This window comes from Vombatus ursinus, unplaced genomic scaffold (assembly GCF_900497805.2).
Source record: "Vombatus ursinus unplaced genomic scaffold, bare-nosed wombat genome assembly UNPS02014768.1, whole genome shotgun sequence".
NCBI classification, from domain to species: Eukaryota; Metazoa; Chordata; class Mammalia; order Diprotodontia; family Vombatidae; genus Vombatus; species Vombatus ursinus.
In genome coordinates this window covers 13,483,539-13,502,781 of record NW_020954546.1, presented here as the reverse complement: position 1 = coordinate 13,502,781, position 19,243 = coordinate 13,483,539, and the positions used below count along the sequence as shown (strand labels likewise).

The 19,243-nt window shown below is 51.6% G+C and overlaps 1 protein-coding gene across 2 annotated transcripts in view; it reads right to left on the bottom strand.

Annotated features, from left to right (window-relative positions):
- Nucleotides 1-289: 289 nt before the first annotated feature.
- The window catches only part of LIMK1 (LIM domain kinase 1), a 31,318-nt gene continuing 12,364 nt past the window's right edge, over nucleotides 290-19,243 (bottom strand). For both annotated transcript variants that reach the window (XM_027862002.1, XM_027862003.1), the window contains 13 exons: nucleotides 18,748-18,857; nucleotides 17,916-18,122; nucleotides 14,790-14,895; nucleotides 14,469-14,656; nucleotides 13,237-13,420; nucleotides 12,700-12,786; nucleotides 8,935-9,066; nucleotides 7,893-7,952; nucleotides 7,356-7,421; nucleotides 6,089-6,245; nucleotides 3,981-4,036; nucleotides 3,220-3,377; nucleotides 290-3,006 (listed from right to left, as the gene is read on the bottom strand). In XM_027862002.1, coding sequence (XP_027717803.1) covers nucleotides 2,844-3,006; nucleotides 3,220-3,377; nucleotides 3,981-4,036; nucleotides 6,089-6,245; nucleotides 7,356-7,421; nucleotides 7,893-7,952; nucleotides 8,935-9,066; nucleotides 12,700-12,786; nucleotides 13,237-13,420; nucleotides 14,469-14,656; nucleotides 14,790-14,895; nucleotides 17,916-18,122; nucleotides 18,748-18,857 — 1,674 coding nt within the window. In that variant the 3' untranslated portion in view covers nucleotides 290-2,843. The remainder of the gene's footprint in view (nucleotides 3,007-3,219; nucleotides 3,378-3,980; nucleotides 4,037-6,088; nucleotides 6,246-7,355; nucleotides 7,422-7,892; nucleotides 7,953-8,934; nucleotides 9,067-12,699; nucleotides 12,787-13,236; nucleotides 13,421-14,468; nucleotides 14,657-14,789; nucleotides 14,896-17,915; nucleotides 18,123-18,747; nucleotides 18,858-19,243) is intronic.

Genomic DNA, 19,243 nt, shown 5'->3' with positions numbered 1-19,243 from the left:
GCCGGTGGGTGGAAAGTATGGATTTTATTGTGTGTTATCACAGGTCTGGAGAGTGCACTTCCCACCTCCTTAAAGAAATATCCCATTTCCAGGGTTTTTTTTTCTTTCCAGGCCAAAGTGCACTAAGAAATGCATCACAGTTTTAATACTTTCCTATAAGCTCAACTGAGGCAGAGTGGGAAAAAAAATGGCCCCCAAATGAAAGAAAAAGATACCCCTTCTCCCCTCAAAACAACACCCCCCAACTCCCCCCACCCCTACAGCCCCTGTATGAAAAAATAATACAAACTCTTTTTAAAAAATATATTACACAAAAGAACCTGGGTAAACAGTAGCATGAAGACCGCCCCCCTGCTCCTCCACCTGCCACTGGTCCATCCTTGGGGGAGGGTAATCAAGGGCGGGGCCAGGAAGGCCGAGATGAAGGGCTGGGCAAGATGCCGGCAGACATTTGCTGTCTTCCTTCCCCATCCCATCACCCCCAGCCTCCCCCGGGCCTCTCCCGGCTCCTTTTGGGGTCCACATTGAGAGACTGCACCACTCCTGGCTTCCCAGAGCCCCTCGGCCACTCCTGCTTAAACAGCTGCCCGGGCTGTGCTGAGACACGGAGGAATTTAGTAACATCTGGTGTGGTTTCAACGAAAAGAAAATAAGAGGAGGGGGATACTCTAGCTAAAAGGGGTTCTTTCCCCAAGGATCAGTACCTACCGCCAGAGAGGAAGGGGACCTTTTCTCTGCGCTACAGACAAGGGCAGTAAACAGGCCCCAGGACTGGCTTCCCAAATACCCCCTCGGATGAGGGAGGAGGGTGGCGAATGAAACCTAGGCTCCCAGGCTGGCCTCCTGGGAACATCAGCTCCCCGCTCCATGAGCTCAGATATGACAGAAACAGGTAGAGGATGGGGCTTCCTGGGAGGCAAGGTTCCACTGGACTGGCCTACCCTTTCTCTCCCACTGCCCTCGCCCTGGTTCCACTGAGCTGCCCAATCTGCCTCCCCTTGTGTCCGAGCAAAGTGACCACACACACACACACACACACACACACACACACACACAGAGTTGAGTTCTGATCTCGGCTTGGCCACAGATGCCAACCAGAGTTTCCTATCTGTACAGAGGCCCAGCGTGCCATCACTGAGAGAACACAGGGAGTCAGCTCTGACCCTGACTCTCGGGGTGATCCCTGGGTCACATGCTTCTCTCTCCTCATCTGTGAACTGAAGGGCATGAGATGAGATGATTTCTGAGGTCCTTCTGGCTCGGACCTTCTAAGCAATATGGCTCTAGTCCCAGTTCGGCCACCAAGCCCTAGGTGTGACCACGAGCGAGTGATTTCACCCACCTAGGTCTTGGATTCCGTATCTGTACAATGGGAATAATAATGCCTAACGTGTCTAGACAACAAAGTTGTTGTGTGGCTCAAATAAGAGAATGAATGTGAAAGAAAGGGCTTTGAAAGGTAGAGAGCGCCATGCAGATGTTAGATGAGGTTGACCATTGAGACAATCCACATGTGCATTTCCATCTAGAGGCGTGTGCAACTGGACAGAGCAGACCTTCATGTCTGCTTACGGGTAACTAACACTCACACATACATGCGCATGTGCACGCATGTATGCACACACACTCCTTATGCACTCCCTGAAACAAGGCCACACTTTCAGCAGCATGGGGGACGGGGAGAGAAGACGTCCTGAAGAGTTCAACCACAGGGAACACACATTTGGAGCAAAGCCCTGTAAAACCTTATGAGCGATTCCTGGAAATTCTATATTTGAAAAAAAAAAATAACAAAACGATACGCTAAGGGTTTTGTGCCTCTACCCTGCCTCGTTCCCTTCCGGTGCAAACCCCCTCAAGCCCAAGGCACCACTCAGTCAGGACAGAACATGCTGGGGATGCTGGAAGTACCAGTGCTGGTCCCTTGGCTCTCTCTCCAGGGATGGGGCAACCCCTCCCTCATTCCTCCCACTGGGGAATTAATAGGGGTGGGGGAGAGGAGGGGGCAGCTTTTCTTCCTTTCCCAGGCCCCACCCTTACTGCCGCCTTACCCTGTCCCCTATCACCACCACAAGTGGGAGGGGGAGAGGATCACAAGTGGGGGCTGGCGGTAGGAGAGGGGAGCACGGCTCACCAGGCAGGGCCAAAGCTAGGGAGAATAAAGGACCGCGACAGAAGCATCACCAAGGTGCTGGTGAGGGCCACATTTTGGGCCAATCCCAGAGACGAGGGGCAGGAGACGGGAGCTACAGGCAAGGCTAGGGGGAGAGTGGCCACGACCAGAAGCCAAGGGCAGTCACAGTGAGAGTGAGGAAAGAACACGCTATGGGAAAGGGTTGGTAGAGAGGGGTTGGTGGGTGGGGGCAAAGATGGGGGAGGGGGGTATGAGTGCTGAAGCGTGAAGCTGGGGCGGTCACCAATGGTGACCGTTTCTAGGAAGGTGCCTAGGCACTCTCTCTGCCCCCTCCCTCCCCCCAGACTTCACGGGGTAGGGTCTTAGGGGGAGGTGACCCCTGCCCCCTTGCCCATGCCCCTAAGCCCTAGGAGATCCTGAGCTGCACTGGACAGACCTGGCTTAACCTCCTCAAAGAAAGGACGGGCTCCTGAGTTGGGGCCAGACCCTAGGGTGTGGCGAGTGCGAGAAGGAGATGATGACTGTGCACTGTAGGGGGGCTTGGACGGCTCCCAGGAGGGAGCCGGTGTGGGGGATGGATGGGGCAGGGGAAGGTTCTCCCTTCCCCTCCCTCCTGCTCTGCTGTCAATGTGAGCGGATGCTGATGCTATCTGAGACGGGGGCTCCTGTGCGGGATGGGGCCAGGAGGGCCAGGGCTGTCCAGGCGGGCTCAGTCGGGGACCTCTGGGTGCATGGGCAGCCCGCTCTCGCCCCGCCTGTGGGTCTCCCAGAACCCCTTATCCAGCTGTTCCAGCTGTGGTCCCAGGGGGAGATGGATGTCCAGGTGCATGCGAAGGGTCTCGAGCCACTGCTCCAGCTTCACAAAAGATGGCCTGGGGACCCAAAGGAAGGGAAACTTGGGGGGTGGGCACTTCGTCACTTGCACAGAGGCCCTACCCAAGCGGGGGCACTGCCCCTTCGGCCTGCCCAGCCTCAGAGACTCCCCCACCCTCCCTTCCCTGTAGTTTGCTTTTCCTCCATCTCCCTGGGCCCCGGCTGCTCATGGGAACCCGGCCCTCCCTCGATCTACCCACACAGCCGCTCACCTCTTCTCAGGGTCAAGGTCACAGCAGCGGACGGTGATGGGGAAGAAACTTGGCGGGCAGTTGGGGGGACAGTATCGATCCAGGAATCCTCGGACGTTGAGGCCGAAATCCATCGTGCGGGGAAGGTAGTCGGGGTCGGCGTTCACCCGGCCGATGATCTAGCAGACAGAGCATCCCAAAGTTCTCTAGACGCTGCCAGGTGGTCATTGCAATGGCCAGAGTGCCAATGTTTGACGTCTCCCTAGCCAAGCAGCTTGATGGAGAGAAACAAGCGTCTTCCCTAGAGAGATGGGCCCTCTATATTCCTGAAGCCCCCAGGCTGTCTGAGCTGGAAGGGAACTGGGAGGCCACTGAGCCCAACTCCTTCATTTGACAGGTGAAGAAACTGAGGCACAGCATATATAATCTCTGATTATAAGAGGGACCAGATAAAGAGTATGACAGAGTAGACAATTCGGTTTGAGGCAGCTAATGGGGGCATGTGATTAAGAGCACCGGATCTGGAGTCAGGAAGATGCCAGGAAGCATCTTCATACTCCATACTCCATACTCTATACATATGGAAGAAGGCTCATCCTTAGAGCATTCAGATAGGACCGCCCCCCCTCTCCCCAGGCTGCCCAGGCCCTCCCCCGCCCTCAGCAGGCAAAGCCCTTTGCTTAGACCCTGCCTTAGGTAACCAATGTTGGACTGTGCCAGACCAGGGGACCCTAAGCTACCCGCTGACCCTTCCCTGTTCCCCAGCACCCAGAGGAACCTACCTCACAGAGGACAATGCCAAAGGAAAAGATGTCTACCTTCTCGTCATAGCTGTGCCCTGGGTGAAGAGATGAAAGCAGTCACCCCCCAAGCTGGGGGAACAGCTTGGGCCTGGGAGAGTGGGGAGATGCCCCAGAATGGAAGCCCCCATGGGTGTTCCCAGCAGGTGGAGGGCAAGAGCTGGATTGAGACCCTGGCCATAAACATCCTATTAGACTACAAGCTCCTTGAAGGCAGGACTTGTCTCACTTTTATTTTTGCATCCTTGGTGCCTCGCACAGTGCCTGGCAAATAGAAGGAGCTTAATAAATGCTGGTTCGTTGGATGTTTAATTCAATATGGCGACAATCCATGATCTCATCTCTTCAGGCCCTGCCATCATCACACCTCATCAGGGGGCAGGTTGACAAGGCGAACACAATTCATCACTGACAGTGAACGATGCTCTGACTTAGCTGTCACTGGAATCTGGAGTCTCCATGCCTCCCTGATTTCCCAGGCACTGCCCTCGCTCTGGCTTCACTTTCCTCCTTTCACAAGCCTGGCCTACCTTTGGGAGTCCTTTGTCCCCTTTGATTCTCATCTCCTTCCAGACCCCGACTACAGATTCCTTCTGCCCTCAGCCTCTGCTTCTATGCCTGGGCTTTAGAACCTTTCTAGAAGGAGCCATCGATCTGCTGACCAGACTGTCCACAAACCTATGGTGTCCAGCCTCCCGCAGGCCCTCTCCGCTGCACACCCATCCTTTTCCTCTTCTCTGACTGATCATCACTCTCCCTACTTTGGATACGCCAAACCTCTCCTCATGCCACCTATGCCACCCTCTTTCCCCCTCCCCACATTCACACTTTGCTCAAAATACTAAGGCCATCAGTAGTGAGTGAGTGAGTCAGTCAGTCAGTGTTTATTAAGCTTTTACTATATGCTGGGCACTTGACTAAGCCCTGGGTGTACAAAGAAGGGCAAAAACAAGGTCCCTGCCCTCAAGGAGCTCACAGTCTAACGGGGGAGGTGGGGAGAGGGCGAGGGGGCAAAATGCCCTTCTTCTCCAGTCTTCCATCTCCAATTCCTTCAGCATCAGCCCCAACCTCTCCTGCTCTGCCTTGGTCTCAGAGACTGAGCTCAATGATTGACTCTTCTCTGTGTCCACACCAGCCCCTCGACTTAGGACCCTTGACCCCATCCCCAGGCACCCATTCCCTCGCCTCAGTTGTCTTTTTTTTCCTTCCTTCTCTCTTTTTTTTTTAAAATAAGTTTTATGGATGGCTCTCATTTTAATAGTACTGATATTTAAGGGAACTAATTATTTCTTTACTGCCAAAGTCAGTAGGTTTTTTTTTCAAGACCCCATCCTTCTTGACCTCTTGGCAACAATCGTCTCCTTCTGTATCCTCTCTTCCCTTGTGCTTAGATGGCATTTTTCTTTTACGGTTCCCTTCCTACATGCCCAGTACTTTTCAGTGTCCTTTAAGGCAGGCCATTAGAATGGAAGCTCCCTGAGGGCAGGGATTGTTTCATTTTTTTCTTTTGGCTCCGAACTAGGATTTCACCGACATGGGGAAGGACTGATGAGGAAGCTCCCTCTACCAGAGGGGACGAGCACTAGAGTCTTAGGAGATGCCCTGCCCTGCCCAGGGTCGCCCAGGCAGTACATCTCAGAGGCTTCCCGACTTGGTCAGCTCTCTAGCCACTCCATCATGCCATGCAAATGGCACACAGTAGGTGCTTAATAAATGCTTACTGGTCGATTGATGGATAGAAGGCACACATTTCACAGATGAGGCAACAGCCCCAGAGACCTGCGCAAGGTCACATCTAGGTGTTAGGTACAGAGATGGGATCTGAACCCTATGTCCCTTGACTTCGAATTGGGTGCTCATTTCCAGTGGGCCACAGCCTCATGGCAGGGAGGCGATGGTAACTGGGGTCACTCTGCCTGAGCAGGGGAGCTTGAGAGCCCTGGGCTGGGTACCTAGGACTCGTAGGCCCTCTTTGCAGTGCCCTAGCTTCTCCTGAGCCCAGCTGGAGATGCTGCCGGGAGGGGCAGGGGAGGAAGGAGGAGCGGGGAGGGAGGAGGGAGGGTCCCCTGGCCCCCTCTGCCAACACTCACCATTGATCATCTCAGGAGCCATCCAATAGGGGTTCCCCACCACAGTGTATCGCTTCTTCCTGTCTGGCTTCTTCAGGCTCTGCAGCTGGTCGGGCTGGTTCTTCTCATCCACCATGAGCCGGGCCAGCCCAAAGTCGGCCACGACCACATTTTTGTTCTGGGGGCAAAGAGAGAGGACTCCTAGGATCCCCCTGGCATCTGATTCCGAGGGGAACAAGTAGCAGACATGACACTGGACTGAAGACTCAAGAAGACAGGGTCCAAAACCTGCCTCAGATGCTTCCTGATCTGTCAGACGAGGGGCCGGCCTGGAGGAACTCGAAGTTCGCTTCCAGCTATGACATCCCCCACCCCGCCCACAGGAATCACTGGGAGGAAGGGGGCAGAGGAGGCCAGCGGAGGCGGCTCCACGGCCTGGGGGTGTTCCTTGACTCTGCCAGGGCCTTAACCCTTCCTGGAAGGGTCCCTCTCATCCTTCAGTGACGGTGAATGAGCTCATTCAAAGGGTCTGAGGTGGCTGGCCCCCTCATGTGCCACATGCCCTGGCTATTCCTGCCTCCACTTCCTCCCAACGTGCCCCTTACTAAGAACGCCCACCTCTTCCTTCCTCTTTCTTCTCTCCCCGCCCAAATCTGACTGAACTTAGAATGGCCTCCCCTCTATTCCCATCTTGTCCAGGAAGCCTTCCTACACTACGCCGGCTTACGCCGACCTCTCTTCTCGGCTGAGCCCCCAGTCCAATGCTGGGTGCTGTCAGATGTTTTGGGAGTCGTCTCCCTCCTGGGCTGGGACCTCTCAGGGGGCAGGGATCCTGCCCCTTACTTCTCCTGTCTCCCTCACAGACTCAGCTGAATAACGGTACAGTGCCTAGAGGAAGCTGGGTGAAGGAGTGCAGAATGGGGGGAAAGCCCAGCAGCTCTGGGGATCCCACTTAGACACTGTTCTGAAGCCAAGAGGCCACAGATGTCTTGTGTGGGAAAGAGAAAGACACAAAAGAGAGGCACAGAGAGGGAATGAAAGGGAGGGAAAAGAGGGGGAGGGAGGGAGAGAGGGAGAGGGGGAAGAGGAGAGAGAGGGGAGAGGGAGAAGGGGAGAGAGGGAGAGGAAAAAAGAGATAGAAAGATAGGGAAAGAGGGAGAGAGGAAGATCCAGAAAGGAAGAAAAAGGAGAGAGGGAGAAAGGAAACAAGAGCGAAAGACCGACAGTCCACAAAGCCTCTGGCTCCCGGCCCTCCTGCCCCAGTTCCTCTGACAGTCAGTGACCTTACCTCTCGCACCAGGCAGTTGTGGGAATTCAGGTCTCTGTGAATGATGTTCATGGAATGCAGATAGGCCTGTGTGTAAAAGGAAGGTGGGGGTCGGCTTGAGCTGGGATCCCTCTTCCCTTGACCTTGGCCCAAGGCAACAGGGATCCCCAGGTCCAGGCCTCTGCCCCCAAATACTATCCATCCCATCCCACTCCCAGGGCAGATGTAACCCAGGCCTGGCTGCCTTGCCCCACTCCTGCCTTTTACTTCCATTTCCTCACTGCAGACCAAGCCTGGGAGAGCTGCTGATAACCTCATAAAAGAATTTATGTGTTCCCCATCCTAGGGAAAATTTGCCTGTTAAGTGGAGATCTTAGAGAGAGAATGTGGTACCCAAAGGAGTGAATCCCTAATGGTGGAATTTCCAATGCTTTAAAAGACCAGTGAGGAGAGGGCAGTAGCAGGGAGTCTTCCTTACTGTCACCCAGGGGCATTGGACCCCCTCCCACAGCCCTCTCTGTCTTGTTTCCCCTTTCCTTTTGCCCTCTGCCCCTTTACCATTCCAGAGGCGATGTCTTTGGCAAAGCTAACCCGCTGGCTCCATGGGTACTGGCTATCCTGTGGAGACAGAGAGGGAGTTGCCACTGATCTGTGACAAGAGATGGATGGCCGGGGTACAAGGTGGGGCTAGCAGGGATGCAAGCCCCAGACATACCCTGCAGCAGCAGGACAGCCTCATGCCAAGCTGCAGAGGCCAGGCATCCCTGGGCTCTCTCTGAATCGGCTTGGGGACCTTAGGGAGATCAAGGTAATGATCTCGGAGGCCAGTTGTTCCAGCTCTAAAACGAGGCCCATTTTTGCCTCACTTCTTTACAACCCTATCCCCTGGCTCCTGGCCAACCCTTTCATTTGGCCCTGACCCTTGCCCCAGACTGACCCCACTGCCCTTGGCCCAACCCCCTTCTCTCTTCCGTGGGTTCCTCCTGGAGCCTACATTTTGTAAAGGGGCCCAGGCCTGCCTGCCTGCCTGCATGGCCCTCCTGGCTTTCTGGACTTCAAAGTTATGCCCCTGTGCTGAATACCTTCACTGCCCTGCTCCCCCCTTCAGGTCCTTTTCATGTCTCATCTTCCCCCATCAGAGTGTAAGCTTCTTGACAGCAGGGACTGTCTTTCTTTTTGCTTGTATTTGTATTAGCACAGTATGTGACACATAGCAAGTACTTTTTTAAATATATGCTTATTTCCTTTCTTCCTCATTCCTTCCCCAGATTGACCCCTTGACTCTAGGCTCAGACTGTGCCCTTGACCTCAGCATCCAGACTAGACCTTCAACCCTAGACAAATCAATCCCATCACCAAACACAGACCTGGGCCCTAACCCTGGTGTAGGACTAGCCTTCTGGCTTCTGCTGACCTCAGTCAGCTGTCTCACAAATGCTACCGGCCACCAAGGGGCTATTCGGTTCTTGGCTCAGAGCAGACCATAGCTATAGCTCTGAGCCCCCATCTCCATTGTAGCACTAACCACTACAATACACTCACCATCTATAGCTCTGAGCCCCCATCTCTACTGTAGCACTAACCACTATGACACACTCACCATGCTCTTGATGATTCCCCGGAGGGTGCCACCCTTGATATATTCGGTGATGAAGTTCAGCCTCTTGTCCTTGTAGAGCACTCCAATGAACTTAAGCACATTGGGATGTTCCAGGCACCGCATCACCTTCACCTGAGGAGTGGATAAAGGGCAGGTACTTTAGGTGGAGCTCCAGGTGGGAAGGGTAGAGAGGGACTCTTCTACCTCCTGCAAGCCCATGGCCCACTGTGGTACCTGCGCCCATTGCCCCAGCCCAACCTTCCTCTCTTCTATAGGCCTTGTGAAACTTGTAACCAGGAGAAGGCTGTGTGGTATGGGAGAATGAGAGATGGATTTTGAGTCAGGGGATCCAGGTTCAAATCCTGGCTGTGCCATTTACTACTTCTATGACCTTTGGCAAATAACAAATGTCACCTCCCAAGGCCTCAGTTGCCTTATCTAGAAAACGAATGGGTTGGAATAAATGACCTCTAACATTCTTTTTGGCTCTAAATCTATGATCCTTTATATTTATGTTGGCAGAGCTGGACCCAGGACTCTGGACCCTTAGCTCTCGGCCCAATGCTGGATTTGCTCCATCCCAGCTGTCTGTAACCCAGGTGAACGACTCTGGAAATCACAGGCATACAGTAAGCGCTTAACAAGTGTTGGGTTGAATGACTATACTGTTATGGAATGGTTATGGAAAGACTGTAGAAGATGAGAAGGTGTGGCTAAATTACAATCTACAGCAGCTGAGGGAGTCTCCATGGATAAGATTACAGATATAGCAACTATCCAATTATCACAGGTATTATTGATAACCTCCATGTATGAGCTACAGCCTACCCAAACAGCCCCACAGCAGGCATTGACCTCATGGAAGGAGGTAGGGAGGGAGGAGAGTGTCCTGGGATCTATAAATGATAACTGATTCTAATTAGATCCTACCAATTCAGGACGAGGGGCCCTGCTACCAATCAGAGCAAACAAGGGCCCGGGGTCAGAGTAGCTAAAAACATCCTCACAGATGATCCAACTGGGACAGGAAGCTGTGAGCTTTGGATTGCATCAAGGATCCAAACGGCCCCTTTGGGAAAGGTTACTACAGGTTGGGAACCCTGGGTGATTTTGGGAAGAGGTCCACCCCCCAGCATCCAGGATTCCTCCCTCAATCGGCTGTTTTGATGAGTCTGTGCATCTCCCTCCGGGTCGGAGAATTAAGTACAGGCATGAGGAAAGAAACATTCTGTTCTTGGGTTCCCAGGAGAGGAAGGGCCCCTTGTTCAGGAAAGGGAGGCTGGTCTGTATCTGCAGAAAGGGATGGTGTCAAGCAGCTGGGGGACCCTCGCTGATGAGAGCAAAGGGCAGATGAGGCTAACAAGAGCAGAGCTCTGAAGCTCCCCCATCTCTGCTTTCAAAAGAGGGTACCCTCAGAGAACCCCAAATATTTCTGAAAGGTAACTTTTCTAATCGGTCTTTACAGATGCTTAAAGTAGATTGACTTTAGCTAAATCACTTCTGTCTCTGGGTCTCAGTTTCCTCATTTTTAAAATGAGGGGGTTGGGCTACATAACCTAGCTCTTTGGAAATCTATTCTCTTGCTGGAACCTCCATAGAGTGATAAGGCCCAGTGCTGCTGCTCACTCTCCATTATCAGCTCACCTCTGGCCTGCCCCACGTGGACCCTGGCTTCCAGCCTCCCTGGGAATGATAACAACCTGCTTGAACTCATTCCTCGATGACAGGCATATTCCAACCCCATCTCAATGATTCTGAAGCCCCAGCTGCCACTGTATCAGCTTTGTTGCCCATTCCTCTCTGCTGGCTCCCTTGTACCCTGTAACCCCCCACTCCTCCCCACCACTGTCCCACTCAAGATCACGACCTCCCTGACCACCCTTTCCCCCAACTCGCCGGTCATGGTGGGAAAACTGGAATAATTCTTGTTCCCCATCGTCACTTCCGGACTCTCCCTCTCCTCCCATCACACAACAGCCACTTCCCCTTGGAGATTCATTCAATTCATTTTTTTTCACCCAATCAAGAACCTGGCAGTTATCATTTATAGATCCCAGGACACTCTCCTCCCTCCATGAGGTCAATGCCTGGCTCACAGTCTCTCTTCTGCCCAATTCCTCCCCTTACACTCAGTCTCCTTTGGTGGACCTTCATCAAATCACGCCTGCTAACCATGAGGGCCCCCTCTCGGCCCCTCTTTTCTTCCCTCTCGATACCATTTCACTTGGGGACCTCATCAGCTCCCATGGATTCAATCATCATCTCTATGCTAATGATTCTCCACCATCACCTCTGTGTAGGTTTGGAAATGCTGCTGTAGTGAATGGGATTTCCAGCCCTAACAGGCAGTCTCCAATCTCCAAATGCTTACTGGATGCCTCAAACTGGATGTCCCACTTTCCTCTTAAACTCAACGTGTCCAAAACCCAACTCGTCACCTTCCTCTCCAAACACTCCCCTCTTCCTAACTTTCCTATTACTGTTAAGGGCATCACCATTCTCGTTGTCACCCAGGCTCACGACCTAGGGGTCATTCTCAACTTTTCATTATCTCCAGCGCCCCGCTCTGCCCATATCCAGTGCGCCGCCAAGTCCTGTCTGTTCTACCTTCCCAACATCTCTTGAACATGCCCCCTTGTTTCCTCTGACACCAGCCACCGGGCACAGACCCTCATCACCTCACTCCCGGACTAGCTGCTGCTAGGTTTCCCTGCCTCAAGACTCTCCCCGCTCTAGGCCATCCTCCATTGACAGCCACCAAAGTGACCCCCCTAAAGTGCACATCAGACCATGTCCCCCATTTAATAAACTCCAGGGTTCCCTATCCTCCAGGATTAAACATAATGCCTTTGGTCTGGCTTTGAAAGCCCTCCCAATCTTCTAGTCTTCTTCTACCGTACTGCCTTCCACGTATTCTAGGATCTGGTGACACTGGACTGCTTGCTGTCCCTCCAATAAGACAGCCCCCTCCTGACTCGGTGTCTATTCCTGGTACTCCTGGCTTCCTTTGAGTCTCAGCTACAGTCCCACCTTCCACAAGGGGCCTTGCCCCCTTCTCCTCAATGCTAGTGCTTTCTCTATGCTGCTGATCTGTTTTATCCTGACTATATCTTGCTTGTACATTGTTGTTTGCACATTGCCTCCCCCGTTAGAATGTAAGCACCTCGAGGGCAGAGACTATTTTTGCCTTTCTTTGTATCCCCAGCATTTAGCACAATGCCTGGCACATAGCAAGGACTTAATAAATGGTTATTGTGGTTCTTATCAATAGATTTTTCCAAGCTAATGAACAATTGGGGTGGGTTTTATTCTTTCCCCTTTACTGGAAAGATCTCAGTGGCTCTGAGGTCCGAGGGTCCCATCTCTGTGATGCTCACTGCCTGTATGACATCGGGCAAGTGACTTTACCTCTCTACGTGAGGTGCTTCGTCTGTAAAATGCGGGGCTGGATTAGATGGCGTCAGAGGTCACTTCTGACTCTAAGTCTTCGATCTCAGGGTCCTCCCCTTATTTAACCTCTAGCTCACAAGACACTACATGATCTACAAATTGGATAACCGAGGCTTGGAGTTTTTTGGGTTTTGGTCTTTTTAAAGCAGTAGTGAGGGGAGGTGGGAAGAAGAGAATATAAACTTAAGAATAAAATAAAATTGAATTAAACAATTAAAAAAAACCCCAAACTCAAAACTGAGGTTTGGCTCGAAGTGAGATTGATGCCAGCATGGGTCCACAAAGTGCTTGTAGGCCCCTTGGAGCCAGACTGACCTCTTTGAGAAACGTCCTCTGCGTCTCCTCATCAAATCGGATGAGCTCCTTCATCACCATCACCTCGCCGGTCTCCCGGTGTGTCACCTGGGGGAAATCACCACATCGGGCTTGGCCCAGAGGCAAACCGTCAGAAGGCCCTGCTCTAACTCCTCCAGACAGGAAGGCGGCTCAACAGAAAAACCTTTTGGGTCATACCCAAGTAACACAGGGGAACCACGGTAGAAGCAGGAGAAATGAAGTCAACATTGGGCTTTGCAATCCTTAATACGGGGGAAAGAAAACTAGTCTAAGAGTTGAGTGGCAGATTTCCCTCCTTCACTCTGGTTCTGCCACTAACTTGCTGTGTAACTGAGGGAATAGCTGTGCCTTTCTGGGTCTTAGTTTGCTTATCTGTATGGACCAGAGTAATTCAAATGGTCCTTCCGGATTTAACATGCTCTGATTTAATGCCCTAAATGTAAAAGGGAAGGTTGAGGGGAGGGGGGTGCTCAGTATATTCAGCAATTCTTCACCTGTCCGTGGGAGAGCCCATACCTTGATGGCTTGTCCAAAGCAGCCCTTCCCCAGCACTTCACCATGAATGAGGTCAGAGGGCCGGAAGATGCGGTGGGTTCGAGAGACGATTCGGAGGGATTCAGAACGGCCCAGGTCCTTCCGCTGGGAGGCAGGGGAGCCCAGGGAGCTGCCACAGGGTGATTTGTCAATGCTGCAGCTTCTCCTGTGGGCACAGACAAGAGAGACTTGTAGAGACTGGGGCAGAGCTCTCCTGCTCCCTACTCCCCCCCTGCGTGGGATGAGGGTGGGGCTAGAGTCTTCTCCTGCCTCCAGAACCACCCTCTCCCTCCTTCTACCCTCTATCCTTCCTACCATAATAATCCTTGCCTACGACATATTTAAGGCCACTCCTCAACAAAATGATCAAATTATGCAAGCCCAATTCTAATTGGAGTCCTTTTCCCCCTTTGGGGTGATTCCTTCACTTACCTAAGGTGCTCAATAGTCTCATATTTCTGCCCCTCACTTTATTAAACCCTGCCCAGTTCCTCACATCTTAGCGTGAATGAGTGCTTATACTCCAGCTGCAGGGGAATCTGAGCTTGAGTCCTAACTGGGCAATGTAAGCAGGGGATATTTCACTTCCATCCTTCTATCTCCAGGACCTAGCAAAGTGCTGTGCACATGGTAGGTGTTTAATAAATGTTTATTGGTTGTCTAATGTCAGAAGAAGGTGGGGGACAGGGGATCTTCCAGGTCCTGATGAATTCACACCAACTGTAGTGACTTCCTACCTTGTCTGCCTATAGGTAAGGTTAGTCCAGGGAGACCATGTCTTAAGTGATCTGGTTTCCTTTTTTTTTTTAAGGCAATTGGGGTTAAGTGACTTGCCCAGGGTCACACAGCTGGTAAGTGTCAAGTGTTTGGTTTGAGGCCGGATTTGAACTCAGGTCCTCCTGACTTCAGGGCCGATGCTCTATCCACTGTGCCACCTAGCTGCCCCCAGTGATCTGGTTTCCAAAGGGTCTTAGCTACACACACGAGTAAATGGCTAGTGAGGTCACCCCATTCAATTCCTAGTTGAAAAGTTGCTAATTGTCAGCAGAGGGAGCTATCTACAAAAACAATTTTCTCTTCATTAGGAGCCTATGGCTCATTCTCAAATTGGGAAACAGCCAGAAAAAGCAATAGTGGGAGAAGGTGGGCCTTATTTTCAGCCATGGCCCTTGTCTGAAGGCCCAGAGCTGAGGGTAATTCTGGAGATGACTTACAGGACAGGCCTCTGCCGGACAGGCCCTCCTGCTTCTGTGTTGGGGGTTCGGACCGGGGAGCATAGTGGACTTCGAAGATCTGCCAGAGGGCTGGCCTCTGGAGCTGTGCCATGGGCCAGGACATCATGGGGGTCATGCTCAATGGTCAACTGGAGCAGGCGGCTGGTCTCCTGGATCAGCAGGTCGATCTGCAGAGAGCAAGCATGGGTGTGCTTGAGCAAGATGGCATGAAAGCTTTCAGCCCTCCCCTACCCATCAGACTTCCCTTCACTCCATTTGCCCACCTCCACACAGGCTGAAAGACCCCACTGCAGGAAATACCTCATCTAAGGGCACGTTCCGGATGGGAGTACCATTGATTTCTAGGATTCTATCTCCAATGTGGATGGAGTTCTTCACATCTGGACTGATGCAATCTGGGTCCACTCTACAGAGCACAGAATAGAAAAAGTTGGACAGACCAGCAACTGCCATGCAGTCATGGAATGTTAGAATGGATGGAGACTACAAATCATCTGGACCAACTCCCACGTTTAGCAGAGGAAGGAACTGTTATGAGGGAGCAATAAAGGCCTTAACTGCTGGCAAAAGGTGGACCGTTCACACCAACAACTGGATGGGCAACAGAAAGGTTCAGGACCCCCACCAGGAGTCCTGACAATCAGACCGCTGCCAAGCCCACTGTGGGATCATGCTCTGCTAACACAGGGAAGAGGGATTCGGCTTATTCCTCCAAGCCCCTAAAGGAAGGGCTGGGAGCAGCAGGGAGACTTAGCAAAGTGTTTCTATTTCCAGTTGGCAGGGCCTAGGCCCAGAGAGACGAAGAGTAAAGTCTCATAACTGCCAATCAATCTCCTCCCTTGCCCAGTTAGGGCCCAACCACTTAACTGAGTCTCGCCTACCAAGGCCTTCTAGTTTTAGGGATCGTAGATTCCCAGATGGAAGGGTCATAGAGGTCCCCTGGTCCAACCCTCTCAATTTACAGCTGAGGAAACTGAGGCCCAGACAGGGAAGTGATTTGTCCAAGGTTACACAGGTAGTAAGTGGCAGAGCTGGCACTTGAACCCAGGGCTCTGATTCCAAATCCCACATTCTTTCTGCTCAATCATGCTTTCAGTTAATTAAAAAAAACAAAAAACAAAAAAACCAAAAGATGCATTCATCGGAAAAGACTGAGGAGCTATGGCTGAAATCCATTTCCTTCTAGGAAACTTTAGGAAGGGAAGAGGTGAACAAGGAGGGTCCCATTCCTTAAGTCTCCTTCCCCAAACTTGGAGAAGTGGGGTGTCTGAGGCCAGGCCCTGCCTCCTTCCCAGCCTTGGCTTATTGACTCGTGTTTGCACACGCTGTCTCCCCTACTAGAACGTCAGCTTCTCCAGGGCAGGCAAGTTGCATTGTTTGTCCTTGTCTCCCCAGTGCCCTGGCCAGAGCAGGCAGCTAATAAAAGTACTAGTCCATTGGCTGAGAGGTGGAGGGGGCGGGGAACGCTCACCGACGGGCCTGGGAGTATTGAGATTAGCCAATAGTGAGCATGACTCTCGGATCTCTCTCTAGTGTGACGTGACTGGATTTCTAAGCTTCTTGTCCCTGCCCAGCCTCCAGTCTGGGGACAGAAAGGGTCAGGAATTGGGGGAATCCTCAAATCTCAGAATTGGGAGGGACCTTCAGAGGTCATTTAGTCCAACTTTCTAACTATGCAGGAGCCCCCTCTATGGCTCTCTAGCCTCTGCTTGAGTACTTCCAGTAATGTACTTTTTTTTTCCTTTTTGGTGAGGCAGTTGGGGTTAAGTGACTTGCCCAGGGTCACATAGCTAGTGAGTGTCAAGTGTCTGAGGCCAGATTTGAACTCAGGTCCTCCTGACTCCAAGGCCAGAGCTTTATCTACTGCACCACCTAGCTGCCCCCAGAAGCTCAGTACTTTCAAGAAGTGCTTACACCTACTGCTGGATAGCTCTCACAGTCTGTACGTGAAGGACATACGTATCTCATTCCCTAGAGTCAGAAAGAGCTCAGTTCAAATCCAGCCTCAGACACTTACTAGCTGTGTGACCTTGAGAAAGTCACTTAACCTCCATCTGCCTCAGTTTCCTCAACTGTAAAATAGGCATAATAATAGCACCTACCTTCCAGAGTTGTCGTGAGGTTCAAATGAGATAATATTTGTAAAGTGCTTAGCACAGTGCCTGGCACAGAGTAGATGTTTAATAAATGTTTATCATTAAATCATCTTCATGACTTATTATTATATTGAATCAATATCTTCCTCCCTGTAACTTCTACCTACTGCTCCTAGTTCCACTCTCAGGGGCCAAGCAGGACAAATCTTACCCTTTTTCCAGATTACAGCCCTACTGGCATTTGAAGACAGTTGCCATCCCCCACGTACTGTGCCTCTCCCAGCTCCCACCTGCCCCACTCCACATCTTTTCTTTTTGTTTTTTTTTGTTTTTTTGGTTGGGCAATGGGGTTAAATGACTTGGCCAGGTTCACACAGCTAGTAAGTGTTATGTGTCTGAGGCCAGGTTTGAACTCACGTCCTTCTGAATCCAGGGCCAGTGTTCTATCCACTGCGCCACCGAGCTGCCCCATTACATCTTTTCTTCTATAGTCTAAATATCCCCATTCCATTCAACCAATGGCATGGTTTCCAGACCTGGCTGGGAAACCAGCATCCTAGCTGTCCTCCTCTGGACATCCTCCAATTTGGAAGTATCTGTGCCCAGAAATGGAGATGCTCCCCCAGGTCAGAAGGCAGCTTCTTGCTCTCTCTGGAGTGTGATGGGGCTGAGCTTCTAGGAATCATGAGCTGATGGTTCCACTGTACTCTGTCCTGTTCAGATTGCCTATGGCGTACTGTGCTCAGCCCTGGGCACCACAGTTTAAGATGGACGTTGATAAATTGGAGAATGTCCAGAGGAAGACAACCAGGATGGTCAAGGGCCTTGAGTCTACGTAATATGAGGATGGGGTAGAGGAAATGGAAGTGTTTAGTCTGGGGAAGAGAAGGTTCAGCAGGGACATGATTGTTCTCTTCAAGGATCGTGTGTGTGTTTGTGCGTGTGTGTGTGTGTGTGTGTGTGCATGTGTGTGTGTCCTTCATGTGGTCCATCATGGTCAATGGCATTCCTTCCAACCCTCAAACTCTGCAGTTCCATGAGTCTGGGATCCTGCATGCATGAGAAAATTCCCTGCATGAAGAGAAGTGAACTAAGGCCCCAAGGCCAAACCCTGAGATTTCTGAGTTTTTATTCTTTCCCCAACACTTAGCATGAATCTCCTAGCTGTGGTTCACAAGAAGTCCTTACCCACATTTTCAAAACCCCTGGCCCCAGGGCCAGTTCCTTCCCTGCTAGTCCTTGGGCTGACATAAACGCCACATGAGCTGTACCCTCGGCGTGACCCACCTTTGCCTCCCACCTCCCGAGGGGCCCCAAGAGGAATGCTCACCCACGAACTCGGACCGTGTGGGAGTGCTCAGAGCCACAGCCCTGCTGGCCATAGGGCGGGTCGATGGACACAGAGAGCCCTCGCTTGCCGTCAGCGGAGGCTGGGATGGACACCAAGGTGACCGTATGTGGGAGGCGGGACCCTGGTGAGTCAGGCAGGATTTGCTCGATGACCGGAGTCACCACCATTTGGTAATAGCAATGCCCACTGAGGAGGGCACAGTCAGTCAGGAGAGAGGAGGAAAGACAGAGATCAGGCAAAGGGAGAAAAAAGATACCAAGGTAAAATGTGTCCTAATTAGTCCCAGTCCCCCAGCCTGCATCAGCATGTGGGAGATGGAAGGGCCCTTAAAGACCAGCTAATCTACTGTTTTGGGGATAAATTGTCTTGGATCTGCAAAAAACTTTATTAGGATAAGTACATAATTTCTAAACCCTACAAACAACTGATTCCTTTTTCTCCCAATCTCAGGTTTCCTTTTTCCTTCTTTCTAGGTCTCTATTTCTTGGTCTAACCCCTTCCCCTCAAGGGCTCAGGTCCTCCCTCCCACACTACTTTGTGCATTTGTGCACGTATTTATTAACTTTGTAATTAACACTGGAAGACTCTCAATGGTGAGGACAGGAGGCCGTGGAAGATTAGCTATTTTACCAGTCTGCAAGATACCTTGGTTTGGGAAACAGCAATCTAGTTTAGCCCTTCCCAGTTCACAGAGGGGGAAAAATGAGATCCAAAGAATGACATGCTCAACAATATACAAGGAACTTGTTGGCAAGGCCAGAACTCGAACCCAGAATCTTCTGACTTGGCCACTTGCTGGGCCTGAACTCACCAGTAGAGCTTGGATCGTTCCACCAGGGCATAGGTGTCCCCGTCTCCAATGAAGGCCCCACATGTGAGGCAGATGAAACATTCCGGATGGTACTTCTGGTCTCCTGCCACCTTCAGACGAGGGAGAAATACCAGAGTTTGGAGTCTGCCCTCTTTGCCCATGATGGATACGTTCTTGTCATCTATGCCCTTCTCCTAGACATGGGCCTCCCCATTTTCCTCAGTCTCTGCCAGTCACTGATTCAGTAATGCAACTTCATTCACCCATCTATCCATCCATCCAATTATCCATCCACTTATCTATTCATCCAACTAGCCATCATCCATCCACTCATCTATCCACCCATCCATCCATCAATCCATCCATCCAACCACTCATCATCCATGTGTCAAAGCATCCATCCATCCAAACATCCACCATCCATCCATCCATTCATCCACCCAGTCATCTATTCATCATCCATCCATTCAATCATGCATGCACTCATCTACTCATC